This window comes from Eptesicus fuscus, chromosome 20 (genome assembly GCF_027574615.1).
Source record: "Eptesicus fuscus isolate TK198812 chromosome 20, DD_ASM_mEF_20220401, whole genome shotgun sequence".
Classification (NCBI taxonomy): domain Eukaryota; kingdom Metazoa; phylum Chordata; class Mammalia; order Chiroptera; family Vespertilionidae; genus Eptesicus; species Eptesicus fuscus.
In genome coordinates, this window is record NC_072492.1 from 36,075,024 (window position 1) to 36,093,351 (window position 18,328).

Here is an 18,328-nt window from a genome sequence, read left to right on the forward strand (position 1 = left end):
GCCCTCCGCCCTGAACGAAGGCCAGTTCCTCGACATGAGTCACCTCCCTTCCCAAGCGCAGACCTAGGCCGGAAATAAAGCCCATTTTAGAGTGCAGAGCTCAGCGAACTCCTGTGGGGAGAGTGACCTGGGATTCCAGGGAATTCTGTTGAATTCGGATAGAGTGGAGGCCTCTCGGGGTGAATTCTGCTGTTTCGTGTAGGAAGGGGTTAACCGAGGCGCTGAGCGGCCGGGGCGGGGCGGGGGGGCCGGGGCCTCTGCGGGCGCGCGCGTGCGTTGCTGACTCAGCGGCGATTCCCGCGGTCTCCGGCGGAGGGTTCCAGGTTGCCCCCCTGGGGCTGGGGTGTGGGACCTTTTGAGGGTCGGCGCCATCTCCGCGCTTTCCGAGGTTTACGGCCCTGGAGGCCGTGGTTCGGTCTCAGCCGCCGGCCGGAGGCTCCGGGAAGGAAGGCGAGTCCGAGCGGGGCGGGGACCCGGAGACCACCCTGCCGCGCCACGCCACGCCCTTCCTGCCCCAGGTCCCCCGGCTGCTGGCTGAAGAGGTCGGGGCAGCTTTGCTGACCGGATATTCAACTGCGGAGCGGTGTCGCTCGTGAACACCATCCTGCCGGTCGTGAGGGTGTAAAACAAAGACCAAAGGCATCAGGGCGACTGTCTCTGCAGGTCCCCCGGGCCTGCCCCGGCCGGAGATGAGCGTGGTCTGCCCTGAGGTTCCCTAGGGAGGGAGACGCCACAACCATAGATTCTCTTCCCGGTCTGGGTCCCAGGCTCCTGCTGCAGGGAAGTTCTTCCCCATGTCTAACCTCTCTCTCCCCGGCAGCCTCGGTGCCTTAGACGAGAACCACAGTCCCCTCCCCTCTCCCCTCCCCCAGGATAATGACTCTGGAAATTTGCAAATTGGGATTTTCTCCTAGGTGAAAAACTTCGACTCAACTTTTTGCCCGCCCCCCTCCCGCTTTTCACCAACAGAATTTTACAGAAGAAACTGTAAAATGGTCATCTCATCCGAAAGCCCACCCAAAACGGGAATCTCTGCCCCGTCCCCGTCCCCACACCACCCACAGGCACACACAGCCCCCGGCAGACTCAGCCCGAGCCTTCCAGAGGCCGGGAACTCGGTGCTGGCCGAGGCAGCCATTGTTGGATAGCACTCGGGTTGTTAGAAAGCTCTTCTCGGCGGTATTTCCAGAGGAACCCCCGCCCCTCCTCGCCTGGCAGCTTTCCCACCGCACCTCCGCTGGCGGAGAGCGGGTGAAGGTGGAGGAGGTGGAGGTGCGGGAGCGCCCGCCGGCTCAGCCGCCCCCACCCCCACCCAGGTTCTCAGCGCCTTCCACCGAGAGCCCCGCGCCCGGAGCGGGAGAGGGCGGGCGGGTGGCGCGGGACCCGTGGCTCTGCTCCGCTACAAGTCACTTCCAAGTCAGTGACTCAAAAATAGTAACATTCGCCGGGTTGCATCACATTCCCATGTTATCCATTTAATGTGGCCAAGTACGGAAGCGATTCCCTTAGGTCCCCACCTCTTCTTCGGCGTCCCCACACCCGCCCCCCTGCCCCATGAACCTCCCCGATTCATTTCCCCGGCTCGCCCCCTCCCCGGGACCCGCAGCCCTAGTGGTCCCGATAGGAAACGCTGTGGGTCTCGGTGGGAGCCGAGCAGGAAGAAAGGCGGGGCCGCCGGGGGCAGCGGCCGCGGGGGCGAGGCACTGAGCTGCCGCTCCCACCGCGGAGCAGCCGCCGCAGGTCCTGGCGGAAGCGCAGGCCCAGGAAGGCGTAGAGCACGGGGTTGAGGCCGCAGCGCGCGAGAGCCAAGCCCCCGGTCACCAGCAGGGCCAGGTCCTTGCGCTTACTCGCCGGGCAGCTCCGCTCGCGGGCGGCCAGCAGGTCGGCCGTGTCCAGCAGCAGGGCCAGGCTGTAAGGAAGCTGCAGCACCACGAAGGCCGCCACCAGGGCCACCACCACGCGCAGCGCGCGCCGGCGCTCCGGCCCCCTGGCGGCCAGCAGCGTGCGGCCCAGCAGCGCGTAGCAGGCTGCCATGACGCCCAGCGGCAGCGCGAAGCCCAGGGCCACCTGCGCCACCGCGCTCGCCCCCTTCACGGTCTGCGTGAGGCCCTCGGGGAAGAGGAGACGGCAGCGCCGCTGCCCTTCCCGCTGCCCGTCTTGGCTGAAAAGAAGAGCAGGCAGTGCCAGGAGCAGCGACAGCAGCCACACGATGACCGAGACCAGATGTGCTCTGCCCGGCCCCGAGGGCCTCGGTCCAGCCGGGAGGGCCCGCGTAATGGCCAAGTAGCGGTCGGCGCTGATACAGGCCAGGAAGAGGAAGCCTGCGTGGAAGGAGGCCGAGTAGAGGCCCGAGATGGCACGGCAGGTGACACTTCCCAGACTCCAGCCCTGCAGAGCCCCCGCTGCGGCAAAGGGCAGGGTCAGGGCCAGCAGAAGGTCTGCCAGGGCCAGCTGGAGCAGGTGGGCGGAGGTGGGTGAGCGGGCGGCGTTTCGGGCTGCCAGGTGGGTGGCCAGGACCAGGCCGTTGCCTGCCAGACCCAGGGCAGCCACCGTCAGGGAGATGCTGGATTGGAAGGCTCGACTGAAGGCCTGGACATCCGCCTTGTAGCAAAGCTCTGGCAGAGGCTCAGCTGAGTAGGCCTCCTCGTCGTCTCCAGAATATGGGCCCCAGGAGACCTGGGGAGGTCAGAATGAGAAAAGAGACTTTATGAGTCCGTATCTGCCCACCCACACAAAACAGGCTTTGGCTTCCCTGGCACCCCTCTTGCCTCTGCACCCAGCTTTCTGGGTGACCTTGAGCAAGCCACTTGCTCTTTCTGGATCTCAGCTGCCTAATGTGTAGTAGGGTTGTTTGAAATCAGAAGATAATGGATGTGAAGCATCTGGGGCTCTTCATAGGCCAAGGGTTTGTATTATTGATAAACCTTGGAGCTTCAGTTCTGCTTGCAGCGCCCTCTCCTGGAAGAACTCGCACTCGCAGGCTTTGCCTCAGACCCCGTGGCCAGACTCTGGACTCTGTCTCCTTTCCCTTTTCCCCGCCCCAAACCCACCTCCACCGTCTCAGTACGGGTGCACTGACATACTCATGACAAGCGGGTCTCAAGAATTGGGGCTCAGGTCTTCCGTTGCACCTTGGACCTCTACCTTCAGCTCACTCTTCCCTTCAGCCCGAGTCCTGTCCCCCCAACCCCAGCCTCACATCACCAGCCCCCTTTATCTGGAGGGCCCCTGATCCCAAATGGCTCCAGGAATCCTGGCAGAGGCCTGTCGCCAGGTGTGGAATCCCATCCCTTCACCTTCCCCTCCCTCTCTGTAATCCTTCCCCCCCCTTCCCCCACTCACACCTGCTCTGTGGGCTCGGTCCCCATCTCTGGCTACGCGGGTTTCTGAGGTGTAGCCACTGAGGAGAGAAGTTAAATTAGTGGGACAGGAAAGAGGGGGCGGGGAGAGCAGCCAAGAGGATGGTGGGTATTAGGGTCTGTGAGCCCTCTCTACCTAACGTGCCCATTCCACCCCCTAAAAAACAATTTCCCTACCAGCAGAAAGAGAATGGGTTTTGGAATATCTCATTTGCTAGCTACCTGTGTGGTGGTGGTTTTTTGTTTGTTTTTGTTTTTACCTCTCTGAGCCTCAGGTTTTTTATCTGCAAAATGGAGTCAAGTAAAAATGCTGAATTCACAGGCTAATGGGGATGCCTAGTAAGGGTGCTTGGAACATAATTTGCCTTCGGAAAATGTTAGAGTCTTTTACATACGCTTCTCTCCAAATCCAGCCGTCCCCCCCCCACACACACACACACCCCTGGATTTTCCACGACCTTCCTTCCCCCACCCCTGCGACCAACAGCCACTGCCAGCCTCAGGTTCTTCAGGGTATCCCCCGAAGCCTGCAGGCTCTCCACCCCCGCCCTCCAAGCCAGGCTGAGGCGCGCGCTTGCGCGGAGTCCGGGAAAGCGGCGCTCGTTAGGAGAGAGAGGCTGGGGAAGGGGGGAGGTGAGAGGAGAGAGGGTGGAAAGGAGAGAACAGCGGAGAACCTGGAGCGACTGAGAGAGGGGGGGCGAGGGGAGAAGGGTTGGGGAGGGGTAGGGAAAGAGGGCTGGGTGGGTACGGAGGAGAGACAGTGACCGCTGAGAAGCCCAGGAGAGCTGAGAGCCGGAGCCGGAGCCGGAGCCCTAGCCCGAGCGGGGCACTGGGAGGCGGCCGCGGAGACCCTGGAGCCCTGCAGGATGCGTCTCCGGCTCTTCTGCGTCCTGCTCGCCGCGGTCTCAGGAGCCCAGGGCTGGGGCTACTGTGAGTGCGGGGCTCGGAGGCGGGCAGGGTTGGGCCCGGGAGTTCAAAGCACCGCATTGCGGCTGGGTGGTCGCCGGTCCCTTCCCCGCCGGCGCGCGCTCGCTGGTTCGCTTTCGTCCTTCCCTGCCTCTCCCCCACGCTCCGCAATGCAGTTCGGCGGCCGGCGCGCGCGCCCGGTGCTGGGGTTGGGCTCGGAACCGGGGATAGAGTCGGCCCGGCTGGGATTTGGCACTACGATCCAAGCCAGAGCTAGTGCCTCGGGTTGAGCGTTGGGGATAAAAGTGTTACTGGTGACCCGGGCTAGGATTAAGGTTTTGCCAGGGGCTGGGTTTGGGCTTGGAACTGGCCCAGGGGCTAGGGTTTGGGCTTGGGGACTGGACTTTGGGGCTGGGATCCAAGGTGGAGTTGCTGCCAGATTGATACTAAGGTTGGACACAGAACTGGTGATGGTGTCAGGACTGGCTGGGGTTGGGACCAAGGCCTGGATCTGGAATTGGTGCAGGTGTGGGGATGCTGATGATGGCACTGATGCTCAGGCTGGGCTGGATTGGTGTCTTGGGCTGACTCAGGTTCTGAAAGATGCTAAATTTGAGATTGTGTTTTGGGGAGTACTGAGCCCGATTAATACGTGGCAGGAACAGGGCTAGGGAGGGTCTGGCCTAGGAGTTCCCCCAGAAGAAGACAGCCTCCCCTGAGTGTGGCCCTGTTGCTGCAGCCGGGTGGGGGAGATGGCTTAAGTCAGGGCTGGGTCTGCTGCTGGGGACTGAGGAGGAGGCGCTCCAGTGGCTCAGTGTGCGGGGCCTTGGGGAAGACCTGGGAGGGGCTGACCTGCCCAGTATGTCTGTTCCCCCAACCCAGACGGCTGTGATGAGGAGCTGGTGGGGCCCTTGTACTATCGCTCCCTGGGTGCCTCCTCCTACTATGGGCTCTTCACGGCTCCACGCTTCGCCCGACTGCACGGTGAGCCTGGCCCCGGGGAGCGGGGAGGGGCTCTGGGGGGCTGGGAGTACCGGGGGAGCCAGTGGTGAAAGCCCTTGTCCCCTCTCTAGGCATAAGTGGATGGTCCCCCCGGATTGGTGACCCGAATCCCTGGCTCCAGATAGACTTAATGAAGAAGCACCGGATCCGGGCGGTGGCCACACAAGGCTCCTTTAACTCCTGGGACTGGGTCACACGCTACATGCTGCTCTACGGCGACCGCGTGGACAGCTGGACTCCATTCTACCAACAAGGGCACAATGCGGTACGCCGGCGCCCGCACACACACTCGGGGAACCGCCTCGGTTTCGCAGCCTGGGCTTGTGGGGAAGGGAGGAGGCGGGGTGAGGGCACAGGTGCGGTAAGAGCAGTGACTTCCACTCGGAGACTCGGTTCAGAAGGACTGTAAGCTCACAGGTGGGCAAGGCACTCCCGGGCGACAGGGTTCAGCAACCTTGGGGGAGCGTCTTGAAGGAGGTGACACCCGGGTTGAGCTTTGAGGAAGTGATAAGAGGGTGGGCGAGGACACGGGGGGAGGAAAATGAGCTGTGTGTGCATAAAGCCATGCAGGCGGGAGAGCAAGGAGTGTTTGCTTCTGGAAAGTCGGGGTTGTCGGCCGTGACAACGGTGGGCTGGGAGGCTGCGGGGAACAAGGGTGGGGACCCGGTCACTCCTCTCCTCCCCTCCCCCCCCCCAGACCTTCTTCGGGAACGTGAACGAGTCGGCCGTGGTGCGCCACGACCTGCACTACCACTTCACCGCACGTTACATCCGCATCGTGCCCTTGGCCTGGAACCCGCGGGGCAAGATCGGCCTGCGGCTGGGCCTCTACGGCTGCCCGTACAGTAAGAGAGCGGAGGGCGTGGGGGGGGGGCCGGGGGACCACCCGTCTCCCCGCCCCCGGCCCACCTTCGGTCCTTCGCGCAGAGTCCGACGTGCTCTATTTCGACGGCGACGATGCCATCTCGTACCGCTTCCCGCGAGCGACCCGCGGAAGCCTGTGGGACGTGTTCGCTTTCAGCTTCAAGACCGAAGAGAAAGACGGGCTCCTGCTGCACGCGGAGGGCGCCCAGGGCGACTACGTGACCCTCGAGCTGAAGGGGGCGCACTTGCTGCTGCACATGAGCCTGGGTGAGTGACCTGGGGCGGCTGGGGCGCTGTGGCTGGCCGCTCGCCGCACCTTCTTTCTCCGCGAAGCCGCGCGCACTCCTGAGGCCCCCTCTTCGGTTCGGACCCACCTGCCCTTTTCGTGTAGAATTTAGTGCTAGCAACACTCTGCACTCCGAGTTGGCAGAATTGGATTCCAGTCTCAGCTCTACCGTCTACCAGCGGTGTGACCTCGGACAAGGCGCCTCCCCAATCCCAGTCTCCTCATTGTAAAAGCATTACACACACACACACACACACACACACACACACACTAAAAAGGTATTATTTTTGTGTCTAATTAGTTTTTCATAACATCCACATGATGAAGTAGAAGCAGCTATTGTGCCCCAAGTTTTACTGATAGAAGTTCAAAGAGGTTAAATGACTCACCCTAAGTCACATCCTTGCCAATGACCGCTGCTCCATCCCAGGCTCTCGGTGGTCCCATCTCTGTATACCCCCCCTCCCTGGCTGCTGCTTCACCTAGGGGCTAGGCTCACTGGGGTTCTCGGTTCCAGGTCTGACCTAGCCCCACCCTATCCTCAGGCAGCAGCCCCATCCAACCGCGGCCTGGACACACAACCGTGAGCGCTGGTGGGGTCCTCAATGACCAGCACTGGCATTATGTGCGTGTGGACCGATATGGCCGCCAAACAAATTTCACCCTGGACGGCTACGTGCAGCGTTTCATTCTCAACGGCGACTTCGAGAGACTGAACCTGGACAATGAGGTGAGCAGAGCAGAAGGAGTCATTTGGTTGAGGGGGGCGCTGGCTGGGTTGGGGGTAGGGGGTGGGACAGCACTTCTCTCCACCAAAGTAAGGCCTTGCTTCCTGGTGCCACCCAAGAACCACTGAGATGGGGGTTGGAAATCTGGATTTTGAGGATTGGGCAAGATGAGAAAATTGCCCCCTGGGCTTGCCCAACTCGGTGGGATTGGTAAAGACCCTGGCCTCCATCTGCATATAAAGAACCCCAGAAAGTGTTACTGACTTACTCAAGGGCGTGCAGCCAATTTGTGGTGGAGTTAGGACTAGAACCCAAACCTCAGGAGGCTCAGTGAGCTTCCAGCTTTAATACCGACATTGGGGAAATGTGTGTTTCAAGTCTTTTATAAAAAAGCTGCATGGTGGGGAGCTCCAGGGAGGTGCCTGCGCTCCCCTACCCAGGGAACCTCACCCTCCCAGGGAACCTCACCCTCATTCCCTACTCCGCCCGCCCACAGATGTTCATTGGAGGTCTGGTGGGCGCTGCACAGAAAAACCTTGCCTATCGGCATAATTTCCGTGGCTGCATGGAAAATGTAATCTTCAACCGAGTCAACATCGCGGACCTGGCTGTGCGGCGCCATTCGAGGATCACCTTCGAGGCCAGTGGGCTGGGGATCTGGGAGGATGGGACATCAGAGCCACTTGGAAAGCAAAGAAGTGAAGTGGGAAGAGATCTTGACAATCAGATACAAACTCAGGACCTCTCCCTCCCCAGCCAGATGCTCAAGTGGGGGGCATGATGAAATTACAGGAGGTGCAAAGTCCACCCCTCTACCCCAGTTAAGAAGCGGCAGTAAAGCCATGGAAATCCCTCTGGACATTGGCAGGAAGGAGGCGGTCGCCATGAAGATGTTGTAGATCAGTGATAGCAAGAGAACCGAGGCCCCCTCTACAGCTGGACGTGTTTCTAGGAGGGTGGGAAATGTCAGGGTTGAAGGTCTCCCCCCTACACACCCCCCGTCGCCCCCACACTGAGGGAGTGCTGTGACAAAGATCTTAGACCAGTATGAAAATGGGATTCCCAGAGAGGCGGGGTGGAAACTTGTGGCCACTGATGGATCCTTGCTTTCGCCCCCAGGGCAAGGTGGCCTTCCGCTGCCTGGATCCCGTTCCTCACCCGGTCAACTTCGGAGGTCCTCACAACTTCGTGCAAGTGCCTGGGTTCCCTCGCCGTGGCCGCCTCGCAGTCTCCTTTCGCTTCCGCACCTGGGACCTCACGGGACTGCTACTTTACTCCAGCCTGGGGGACGGGCTGGGCCATGTGGAGCTGATGCTCAGTGAAGGGCAGGTCAACGTGTCCATTGCACAGAGCGGCCGAAAGAAGCTTCAGTTCGCTGCTGGTGAGGGATGGGTTGAGGGCGGGGCCTGGATTGAAGGGTGGACAGGGGCCAGAGGGATGGGTAGGACGCCAGAGAGGGCAGAGGAGAGCCAGCCGGGGTGATTGTAGGCTTGGACTGAGGGGAGCAGAGCAGGAGGTCCCAGGGCCCTGGGAAAAGGTGGGAGTGGATGAGAGGCAGCTGGGGCTGGGGGCAGATCTGAGGGGCTACGGGTGCTGGGAGAAGCAGGAAGGCTGAGAGTCCTGGTATTCTCCAGTTCCAGGGGGTCTCTGGAGGTGTTTGTTATTCATTTATAACTCTGCAGACTGTATAAGCTGCTGGCGTTACGGATAGTGAAGAGAGACTTTCAGAGATGTCACCACTCAGTGTGATAAGTGTAACAATGGGAGGAGGAACATAGTCCACTATTGGGACACAGAGTGGGGGTGCTGCTTCCCCAGGAAAGACAGATTGCCCCTAGGGCCTGGTGCTTTCCCCACCCACAGCATCCTCCTTTCCTGTCCAGGGTACCGCCTGAATGATGGCTTTTGGCACGAGGTGAATTTCGCGGCACAGGAAAACCATGCAGTCATCAGCATTGATGATGTGGAGGGGGCAGAGGTCAGGGTCTCATACCCACTGCTGATCCGTACAGGGACTTCATACTTCTTCGGGGGTAAGTGGTGGCTAACCTGGCCAGACCCCTGACCCTGGGTGGGAAGGGCCCCACCCCCACCTAAGTCCACCCAGATGGGACTACATGGAGAGCTTTGTAGGAATAAATCCCTCTTTCCCCTCTGGGGCCTTGGGGACCGGAAGGTCACTGCCATTATCTATTGGCCCCCTCCCTTCCTTATGTCTGGCTCTCCCTTGGCATCTCCCTGGGGGAGGGTCTCTGGGTCTCCCCTGGGGAGGGCCTCACAGGGGTGGTTGCTCCAGGTTGTCCCAAGCCAGCCAGTCGATGGGGCTGCCACTCTAACCAGACGGCGTTCCATGGCTGCATGGAGCTGTTCAAGGTGGATGGTCAACTGGTCAACCTGACTCTGGTGGAGGGCCGGCGGCTTGGATACTTTGCTGAGGTCCTCTTTGACACATGTGGCATCACTGATAGGTATCCAGAAAGTCCCTTTCCCTTCCAGAGGTGACCCCTTCCAAAGCTCCTTCCCGTGGTCTCCCAAAGGGAGTGGCCTTTCTCAATCTTTCTTCTCCTGGTCCCAGCTTTTCAGTCTCCCACCTGGAGATGATTCCTCCTTGACCTCTCACTCCTGTTTCTTCCCTTAAAGTGACATGTGCTCAGAATGGAAATGAAGCATCTATTTTTGGGGTGGTGGTGGTGTATAAAGCATTATTTGCTCTTTGGGGGAAGGGAAAACAGTGCTTGGGCCAAGGCCTGCCTAATGCCCAGCATTTAGGCTCATCATATCTGGCTAGTTAGGTGAGGTGTGTCTCATGGCGTTCTGTGTTCTCAGGAGTGGGGAGTGGAGCCTGTAGGGGTCAGACCCCACTCTCAAGCTCCCAATAAGGCTTCTTCCCTTGGTGCTGACCCCTTCCGTAGGTGCAGCCCTAACATGTGTGAGCATGATGGACGCTGCTACCAGTCTTGGGATGACTTCATCTGCTACTGTGAACTGACAGGCTACAAGGGGGAGACCTGCCACCAACGTAAGCCAGCTGGGACCTGGGGAGAGTCGGGGACAGGGGAGGGCAGGGGAAGGTTGCTGGGATCATGGGGCTGCTAGAGATGGTGGGGCTGGCTCTGCTAGCCCTCGAACCCATAACTGCTTCCTACCACCTACCAGCTTTGTATAAGGAATCTTGTGAGGCTTATCGGCTTAGCGGGAAAACTTCGGGAAACTTCACCATTGATCCTGATGGCAGTGGCCCCCTGAAGCCATTTGTAGTATACTGTGATATTCGAGGTAAGTGGCTCTGATAGGTGGTTAAGGGGCAGTTGACAAGGCTATGCTGGGGTGTGGGGAAACAGGGAAGGGTTGAAGGGTGGACAGGGGCCAGTAAGATTAAACTGTGATGGGGCTAAAGGAGGGCAGAGGGAAAAGGAATTTGTAATCGAGCCTTGCAGATAAATTCCAGCTTCCTGATGTGCTCCAGCTGTCTCATCTCCAGCCTGCAATGTCCAGGGCCAGGAGCTAGGCTGGGATGGAGCTGCTAGCCACATTTATTGGCTCTGAGTTGCAGCAGTGGTGGTGGAGGTGGGCAGGGGGATGGGTAGAGAATGCCCATCTCCAGCCAAAGCTCTGTCCCTTCTCCTCCCCCAGAGAACAAGGCATGGACAGTTGTGCGGCATGACAGGCTGTGGACAACTCGGGTGACAGGTTCAAGCATGGAGCGGCCATTCCTGGGGGCCGTCCAGTACTGGAATGCATCCTGGGAGGAAGTCAGTGCCCTGGCCAATGCTTCCCAGCACTGTGAACAGTGGATCGAATTCTCCTGCTACAACTCCAGGCTGCTCAACACTGCAGGTTGGGTCTGGGTCTGGGAGGGTGAGGTGGAGAGCTGGAGGAGAGACCAGTGGGGGCCTGGGAGAAAGAAACCGGACGGTTAAGTTGGAGTCCTGGGCTAGAAGATTCAAGAGTCTGGGCTGGTTAGAAGGGTGAGAGGGGAGCCCAGAGACTAGTGGAGGAACAGGGCCTAGAAACTGCCTGAACCTCTTCCCCAGGAGGCTACCCCTACAGCTTCTGGATTGGCCGGAATGAGGAGCAGCACTTCTACTGGGGAGGCTCGCAGCCTGGGATCCAGCGCTGTGCCTGCGGTCTGGACCGGAGCTGTGTGGACCCTGCTCTGCAGTGCAACTGTGACGCTGATCAGCCCCAGTGGTGAGGGAGGCACAGGGCGGGGCTCTCAGGATGGGAGGGGCGGGGGCAGGTGAATGGCAGGGGCTGAGCCGCTGCATCTTGCCCGCACAGGAGAACCGACAGGGGACTGCTGACCTTTGTGGACCATTTGCCTGTCACTCAGGTGGTGGTGGGGGACACAAACCGCTCCACTTCTGAGGCCCAGTTTTTCCTGAGGCCTCTGCGCTGCTATGGCGATCGTGAGTGGCAGACCCGTTTTGTGTATCATCTAGTTTCTAAAATCTAGGCCACCTGACTCACTGGGTGCCTCCAGGACACACTGGCAGACACCCCAGGTCCTCCTATGATGACCCTCCCCCATCTGTATTGCTCCTTTACACCTTATTCTCTTTCATTACACTCCTTGGCTACCTCTAGTTGTCCCTCTGCCTTTCCTTCCCCCACTCACCCGAGGCTCCCTTACTCCCCCACTCTCCAATCTCCCTGACAAGGCCTTCTTCCATCTGGTTTTGTAGGAAATTCCTGGAACACTATCTCCTTCCACACCGGGGCTGCACTACGCTTTCCTCCAATCCGTGCCAACCACAGCCTTGATGTCTCCTTCTACTTCAGGACCTCGGCCCCTTCAGGAGTCTTCCTAGAGAATATGGGGGGCTCTTACTACCAGTGGTGCCGACCTTACGTGCGGGTGGAACTAAACAGTGAGCAGGCACACGGGGAGGGACGTGGGGTAGATGACGATCTCTGGGAAGAATGGGTGTAGGTGGAGGCTGGGGCAAGAGACAAGGGCAGATGCCTTGTCTCTTTTGATGGACAAGGCTTTTGATGACCCTGGGTTCTAGTCCAGCTCAGTCCTGAAAGCTGGCTTTGTGACCTGAGGCACCCAATGTGCTCTCTGGGCCTTAGGCCCCTTGTGAATAAGGAAGCTGGGATCCTGATGTATCTCCTACCTACTAGCTATGCTTCTAACCTGAGAAGGGGGGTGGGAAGCTGGCTCTAGGGATCTACAAATTTAGGAGAGAACAGGGGTGTGAGGTTTTAAGCAGTTTTAAGTTTTGTCCCAGGCTGTAGACAAACCGGAGGGACATCCCAGGAGCTCCAGAGTGAAGAAGAGAGGTTGCATTGGGTGAGGAATCTTGGAGGTCTGAGTCCTCTCCCCCCACCCCCACCAGCATCCCGAGATGTGGTCTTCGCCTTTGATGTGGGGAATGGAGATGAGAACCTGACAGTACACTCGGATGATTTTGAGTTCAATGACGACGAGTGGCACCTGGTCCGGGCTGAAATCAACGTGAAGCAGGCCCGGCTCCGCGTGGACCACCGGCCCTGGGTGGTGCGGCCTATGCCCCTGCAGACCTACATCTGGCTGGAGTACGACCAGCCCCTCTATGTTGGTAAGCAGCAACCCAGAGGCAGGTCTGAAGTCTCCTTAACCTTTCCACCCTCTCAAGGCTGCTCTCCTTGTTTCCAGGAACCCGTGTCTTAATTCCCAATCCCCTCTGCTTCAGAGAGAGCCAAAGGCCCACCGTCCCTCTCCAGGCCCTGGCTCCAGTCCATTATTCTAGCTCCCTTGGTTCCTTTCCCAACCCCAATACTTACCCTGTCTCTTGCTCTACACCCATTTCTTAACCTGCCCACCCTTCCCAGGATCTGCAGAGCTTAAGAGGCGCCCCTTCGTGGGCTGCTTGAGGGCTATGCGTCTGAATGGAGTGACTCTGAACCTGGAAGGCCGTGCCAATGCCTCTGAGGGTACCTCACCCAACTGCACAGGCCGCTGTGCCCATCCCCGGTTCCCCTGTTTCCATGGAGGCCGTTGCGTGGAACGCTACAGCTACTACACATGTGACTGTGACCTCACGGCTTTTGATGGGCCATATTGCAACCATGGTCAGTGCTGTTGGTTATGGGAGGACAGGGAGCTGTGGGGTGTAGTGGGATGTAGGGATGGCAGGGAAGAAAGGAAGGAGGGTGTCTCTGGGTTCCTGAGCTCTGAGCTGGGGCCATCAGACAGCTGAAGATGCTGGGTGACTCCAAAGGCATAAAGTGGGGCAAGAAAGGGGTGGTACAGCTAGCTGGTAGTAAAAGAACTCAAAAGCAACAAGCAAATAACTTCCCCATCTTCCTCTATCACCAAGGTAACGCAGGTTCCCCCCCTTGCAAGCATATCCACCTCAGGCTGCATGACGCCCTCCTATGCCATTTCCTATTTGACAATTGCTGCACTCCTAAAACATGTCTACAGCCGGTTCTTGGTTAAAGAGAACCTAGTCATTCACCACAGCAAGATCTCTGCACATATACTCAGACTGCATCCTCCCCAAGACTGGTAGGTTACTAATGGGAAGTCTGGTGGAATAGGGAGAGTTAGGGACTTAGGGACCAATAGAAGACTTTGGTCTTGGTTTGGAAATGTGAGTAGTGGTGAATGTACTGGATGGAGTCATGATATCTCAGTTCTAATCTTGGCTCTCCTCTTACTGTGTATCCTTAAGCAAGTCAGTGCCCACCTATGAGCCTCAGTTTCCCCCCTGTAAAATGCAGCCCCAACCCCAGCAGGGGTTGGCTAAGATGAAACTGTGGTGATGGTAGAAACTGAAGGCAAGTCCCAGGTGTGTGTGTGTGTGTGTGGGGGTGTGTGTGTGTGTGTGTGTGACATATACAATATCTGAATATGGGAACGGAAGCCCTGACCTCACCACCTGTGCCTTCAGATATTGGTGGTTTCTTTGAGCCTGGCACCTGGATGCGCTATAACCTGCAGTCAGCACTGCGCTCTGCAGCCCGGGAGTTCTCCCACATGCTGAGTCGGCCGGTGCCAGGCTACGAGCCAGGCTACATCCCTGGCTACGACACTCCTGGCTATGTACCTGGCTACCATGGCCCTGGGTACCGTCTGCCTGACTACCCGCAGCCTGGCCGGCCTGTGCCCGGTTACCGGGGTCCTGTCTACAATGTTACTGGCGAGGAGGTGTCTTTCAGCTTTAGCACCGAATCTGCCCCTGCTGTCCTGCTCTACGTCAGCTCCTTCGTGCGTGACTACATGGCCGTGCTCATCAAGGAAGATGGTAAGCTCCTGACAGGCTCTCCCTCAACTCCAGCTTCTTCCAAAGCACCCTTCATTCTCACAACTACTGATTCACTAATACATAAAAGGACCTAAGTGCTCTTAGAAAAAGGGGATTGTGGGACCTGAAGGGAGACTCCCTCTTTCTCCTCTCCACCCCACAGGGACTCTACAGCTGCGATATCAGCTGGGCACCAGTCCCTACGTGTACCAACTAACCACCCGACCAGTTACAGATGGCCAGCCCCACAGCGTCAATATCACTCGGGTCTACCGCCAGCTTTTCATCCAGGTGTGTGTAGAGAAAAGTGGACCAGTTCAGATCATAACTTCATGATCAAGGTTGTGGTACCCAGGAAAATGTCAAATATTTAATATTTGTAGAGCACATTCCAATTTACAGAGAATTTTCATATGTATAAATTACCTCATATGACTCTCACAACAGGTCTGTGAGGCAGTTCAGGTACACATGTGGACTTATTATCTTACAAATCATTAAATGGACTCAGAAAGTAAAGTGCTTCCCCAAAGTTAAACTACTAGAAAGCTGCACAAACAGGGCTCAAAACCAGGCTGTTGGGTTTTTAATACCAAATCTACATCTGGGTCCAGGGGTGGCGCACCTAGGACAAAGCTAGGACTTACCACCTGCTTGGACAGAGTTCAGAGTTCCTGGATGATCGTGGCTGCGTCTGCCTCTGGTTCTCCCTCCTGCATCTCCTTTCTCCTCCCCGCCTCAGGTGGACTACTTCCCACTGACAGAACAGAAGTTCTCACTGTTGGTGGACAGCCAGCTGGACTCACCCAAGGCCTTGTATCTAGGGCGTGTTATGGGTAAGCTGAGGGTGACAATGCATTCTGGGTAAGAAATTGTGGGTGAAGTCCCTGGAGCCTAGATGAGAGTGAAGGAACTGGGAATCACAGTGAAGGTGCTGATGAGTAGGAAATCTGTGGATGGTAAGGGAGGGCAGGGTTATTGGTGGTCCAAGCCCTTTCTTTCTGGGCCTGCCTCTCCCCCAGAAACAGGAGTAATTGACCCAGAGATCCAGCGCTACAACACACCAGGTTTCTCGGGCTGCTTGTCTGGTGTTCGATTCAACAATGTGGCTCCCCTCAAAACCCACTTCCGAACCCCTCGACCCATGACTGCTGAGCTAGCTGAGGCCCTTCGAGTTCAGGGAGAACTGTCTGAATCTAACTGTGGAGCCATGCCACGTCTTTTCTCAGAGGTGCCACCTGAGCTGGATCCCTGGTACCTGCCCCCAGGTATGTCCCCAGGACACAGAAGAGGGAGGGACAACAGAGAAAGAAAATTATTCTTACCATATCGGAGGCTTCTCCTAACTGGTGCTTTCTCTTCTTCAGACTTCCCATACTACCATGATGACGGATGGGTTGCCATACTTTTAGGCTGTGAGTAGTGTGATCACTGCCCTAACTTCCTGATTCTACCCTCTGACTGTTGGCATTCCCTCCCTGCCCTGTAGAGCATGGCAGTGCAAAGAAGGTTGAGATAGGCTATGCTGAAGTAGTATGTAATTGGACTGGAGATTTTCAAATGTTTGAGAATGCTATAGACTTTTGTTTTTATGTTATAGACTTTAATCGAAATATTAAGATTGGGCTATGGCTAAGGAATGAGGAACTGGGGGTATAGTAACATCTAGAGAGATAAGAAGGGTTAACTGCCCTGGCTGGTTTGGCCCAGTGGATATAGAGTGTCAGCATGTGGATTGAAGGGTCCCAGGTTCGATTCCAGTCAAGGGCACATGCCCGGGTTGTGGGCCCGACCCCCAGTGGGGGGCGTGCAGGAGGCAGCCGATCAATGGTTCTTTCTCATCATTGATGTTTCTATCTCTCTTTACCTCTCCCTTCCTCTCTGAAATCAATAAAAAATATATTTAAAAAAAGAAGAAGGCCGAAACCGGTTTGGCTCAGTGGATAGAGCGTTGGCCTGCGGACTCAAGGGTCCCAGGTTCGATTCCGGTCAGGGGCATGTGCCTTGGTTGCGGGCACATCCCCAGTGGTGGGTGTGCAGGAGGCAGCTGATTGATGTTTCTCTCATCATTGATGTTTCTATCTCTCTATCCCTCTCCCTTCCTCTCTGTAAAAAATCAATAAAAAATATATTTTTAAAAAAAAAAAAAGAAGAAGGGTTAACTACCAGGGATGTGAAAAGAGAATATTAGAAGATGGCGGGGGATACGCCAGGAATTCAGACCTACCAGACACTAAGGAATAGCCTGATGGTTGTAGAGTGAACACTGTTGTCTGTATGTAGGAGAAACCCCAAAGATCTGCTCTAATTGTTTCTTTTTCCTCTTTCAGTTTTGGTGGCCTTCCTGCTGCTGGGGCTGGTAGGAATGTTGGTGCTCTTCTATCTGCAAAATCATCGCTACAAGGGTTCCTACCACACCAATGAGCCCAAGGCCACCCACGATTACCACCCCGGCAGCAAACCTCCCCTACCTACTTCAGGCTCTGCCCAGGCCCCGGCCCCGACACCAGCTTCCACCCAAGTTCTAGCCCCAGCCCCAGCCCCAGCTCCAGCACCAGCACCAGCACCAGCCCCAAACCCAGTCCCAGCCCCTGGCCCTGGCCCCCGGGACCAAAACCTACCCCAGATCCTGGAGGAGTCCAGATCTGAATAAATCCGAAGGGCTTCAGGGACCAAGTCCATTTCCCTGAATTCCCCAGTACCTTCCTCTACCCAACCCTGTCAGGGACATTTGACTCCTTTTAGCTGGTTCTGCTCATCCAGAGGATGCCCCTCCTGCCAAGTTTGGTGGGCAGAGCTACAGACGGGACCAAAGGGAGTAGCCGAGCCTCACTGCCTAAACCAATGCCCTGCCCATTTCCGTTTCCCCAGGCTCCTGGTTGTTTGCCTGCCCCAAAAGGAAAGCCTCATGGGGTTGAGACAGGTCCTTCCTGCCATCCCTGTCCCAGCTGCTGCCAGGGATTAACAGAGTGCAGGGGAGATTAACTGTCTCTCTCCAAACATTCAATCTCAGCAGGGATAGATGTGTGGGATTGCAGGGATGCACGAGGTATGGGGGGAGGAGGCTGCTAAACATATCCCCCAGCCTTCCCCCTACCCTGCAGAACAGCTTCCATCTGTGTCCACTCAGTTGGGGGTTAGGGAGGGCTTCATCATTGGGTCCTACCCTCCTCCTCCTCTTTTGTTTTTTATAGAGACCGAGAGGCTTCAGTTTAGCACTTTAGTACCTCTGCTGCTTCAAATGCTTTAGCCAAAGCCATACAAACTTGCAACGTAGAGAAAATAATGCAGACACACTGACTAGCCAGCTCCATACTCTTCCTCCCTCTTCCAAGATATGCAATAGCCTTGATGCCTGTCCAAAGGCTTAGCCCCCTCTCCAATGCATGAGGAGCCCTCTTTCCTCCGCTCAGAGATGCTGCTTCATTTGCCCAGGAGGTCACATTCTTTAAATATATTTTTTGTTGCAAAGTCTCTAGAGAAACTCTATATATTATTCTAATTTTTAAATTATCAGTTTATATATAAAAGGAGAAAAAAGCAATCGATTGTCCTGTCCTGTGCTGTGCCCATGGTCTGTAGTTGCTTCTCCTGTGTTGGAAGTCCCATGAGGTCTGCTGGTCACTCATCCAGCCTGAGCCGGCCTCCACTCTGAAGCTGTGCTCTCAGACGGAGAGCCGTTCTAATAAAACAGAGTGGCAGAGCCCCAGACTGTGCGTGGTGGCTGGTGTTGTGGTTAGCGGGTGGGGTAAGTGGAATGGTTTTAAGGGAATTTGAGGGCTTTGGAATTTCTACAGGGAACCCTCAGAATCCTTGCATCACCTACCAGGAGCCTGACTGGTTCTTGCCAACCCTCAATGTCACCCAGCCCCCCATCTCCGTGGACAAGTGGGGATCAGAATACTAAAGCTTCAGCCGAAATGCCCCTGTACCACCATCCCTGGATCA

At 56.9% G+C, this 18,328-nt stretch overlaps 2 protein-coding genes across 2 annotated transcripts; one reads left to right on the forward strand and one right to left on the reverse strand.

Annotated features, from left to right (window-relative positions):
- Positions 1-1,568: 1,568 nt before the first annotated feature.
- On the reverse strand, positions 1,569-3,368 carry CCR10 (C-C motif chemokine receptor 10). The gene is made up of 2 exons (XM_008149338.3): positions 3,345-3,368; positions 1,569-2,676 (listed from the first exon to the last, which is right to left on the reverse strand). Exons 1-2 carry the CDS (start codon positions 3,366-3,368, stop codon positions 1,609-1,611), a joined length of 1,092 nt encoding a protein of 363 aa, XP_008147560.1. The 3' UTR covers positions 1,569-1,608.
- An 857-nt stretch (positions 3,369-4,225) lies between these two features.
- On the forward strand, positions 4,226-18,014 carry CNTNAP1 (contactin associated protein 1). The gene is made up of 24 exons (XM_008149337.3): positions 4,226-4,289; positions 5,148-5,249; positions 5,339-5,532; positions 5,965-6,112; positions 6,195-6,398; positions 6,963-7,147; positions 7,642-7,785; positions 8,265-8,526; positions 9,029-9,178; positions 9,442-9,613; positions 10,058-10,164; positions 10,302-10,421; positions 10,779-10,982; positions 11,180-11,336; positions 11,427-11,554; positions 11,831-12,016; positions 12,488-12,709; positions 12,963-13,202; positions 14,027-14,380; positions 14,544-14,671; positions 15,123-15,216; positions 15,403-15,648; positions 15,748-15,795; positions 16,711-18,014. Exons 1-24 carry the CDS (start codon positions 4,226-4,228, stop codon positions 17,031-17,033), a joined length of 4,182 nt encoding a protein of 1,393 aa, XP_008147559.2. The 3' UTR covers positions 17,034-18,014.
- Positions 18,015-18,328: the final 314 nt, after the last annotated feature.

Bases quoted from the DNA above. Each gene is read 5' to 3' on its own strand.
- CCR10 (XM_008149338.3), bottom strand. From the start codon at position 3,368: ATGGGGACCGAGCCCACAGAGCAG. The intron at 2,677-3,344 runs GTGTGAGTGGGG...TGACCTCCCCAG, and splicing joins GGACCGAGCCCACAGAGCAG to GTCTCCTGGGGCCCATATTC.
- CNTNAP1 (XM_008149337.3), top strand. From the start codon at position 4,226: ATGCGTCTCCGGCTCTTCTGCGTCCTGCTCGCCGCGGTCTCAGGAGCC. The intron at 6,399-6,962 runs GTGAGTGACCTG...CCCTATCCTCAG, and splicing joins GCTGCTGCACATGAGCCTGG to GCAGCAGCCCCATCCAACCG. The intron at 12,710-12,962 runs GTAAGCAGCAAC...CACCCTTCCCAG, and splicing joins CGACCAGCCCCTCTATGTTG to GATCTGCAGAGCTTAAGAGG.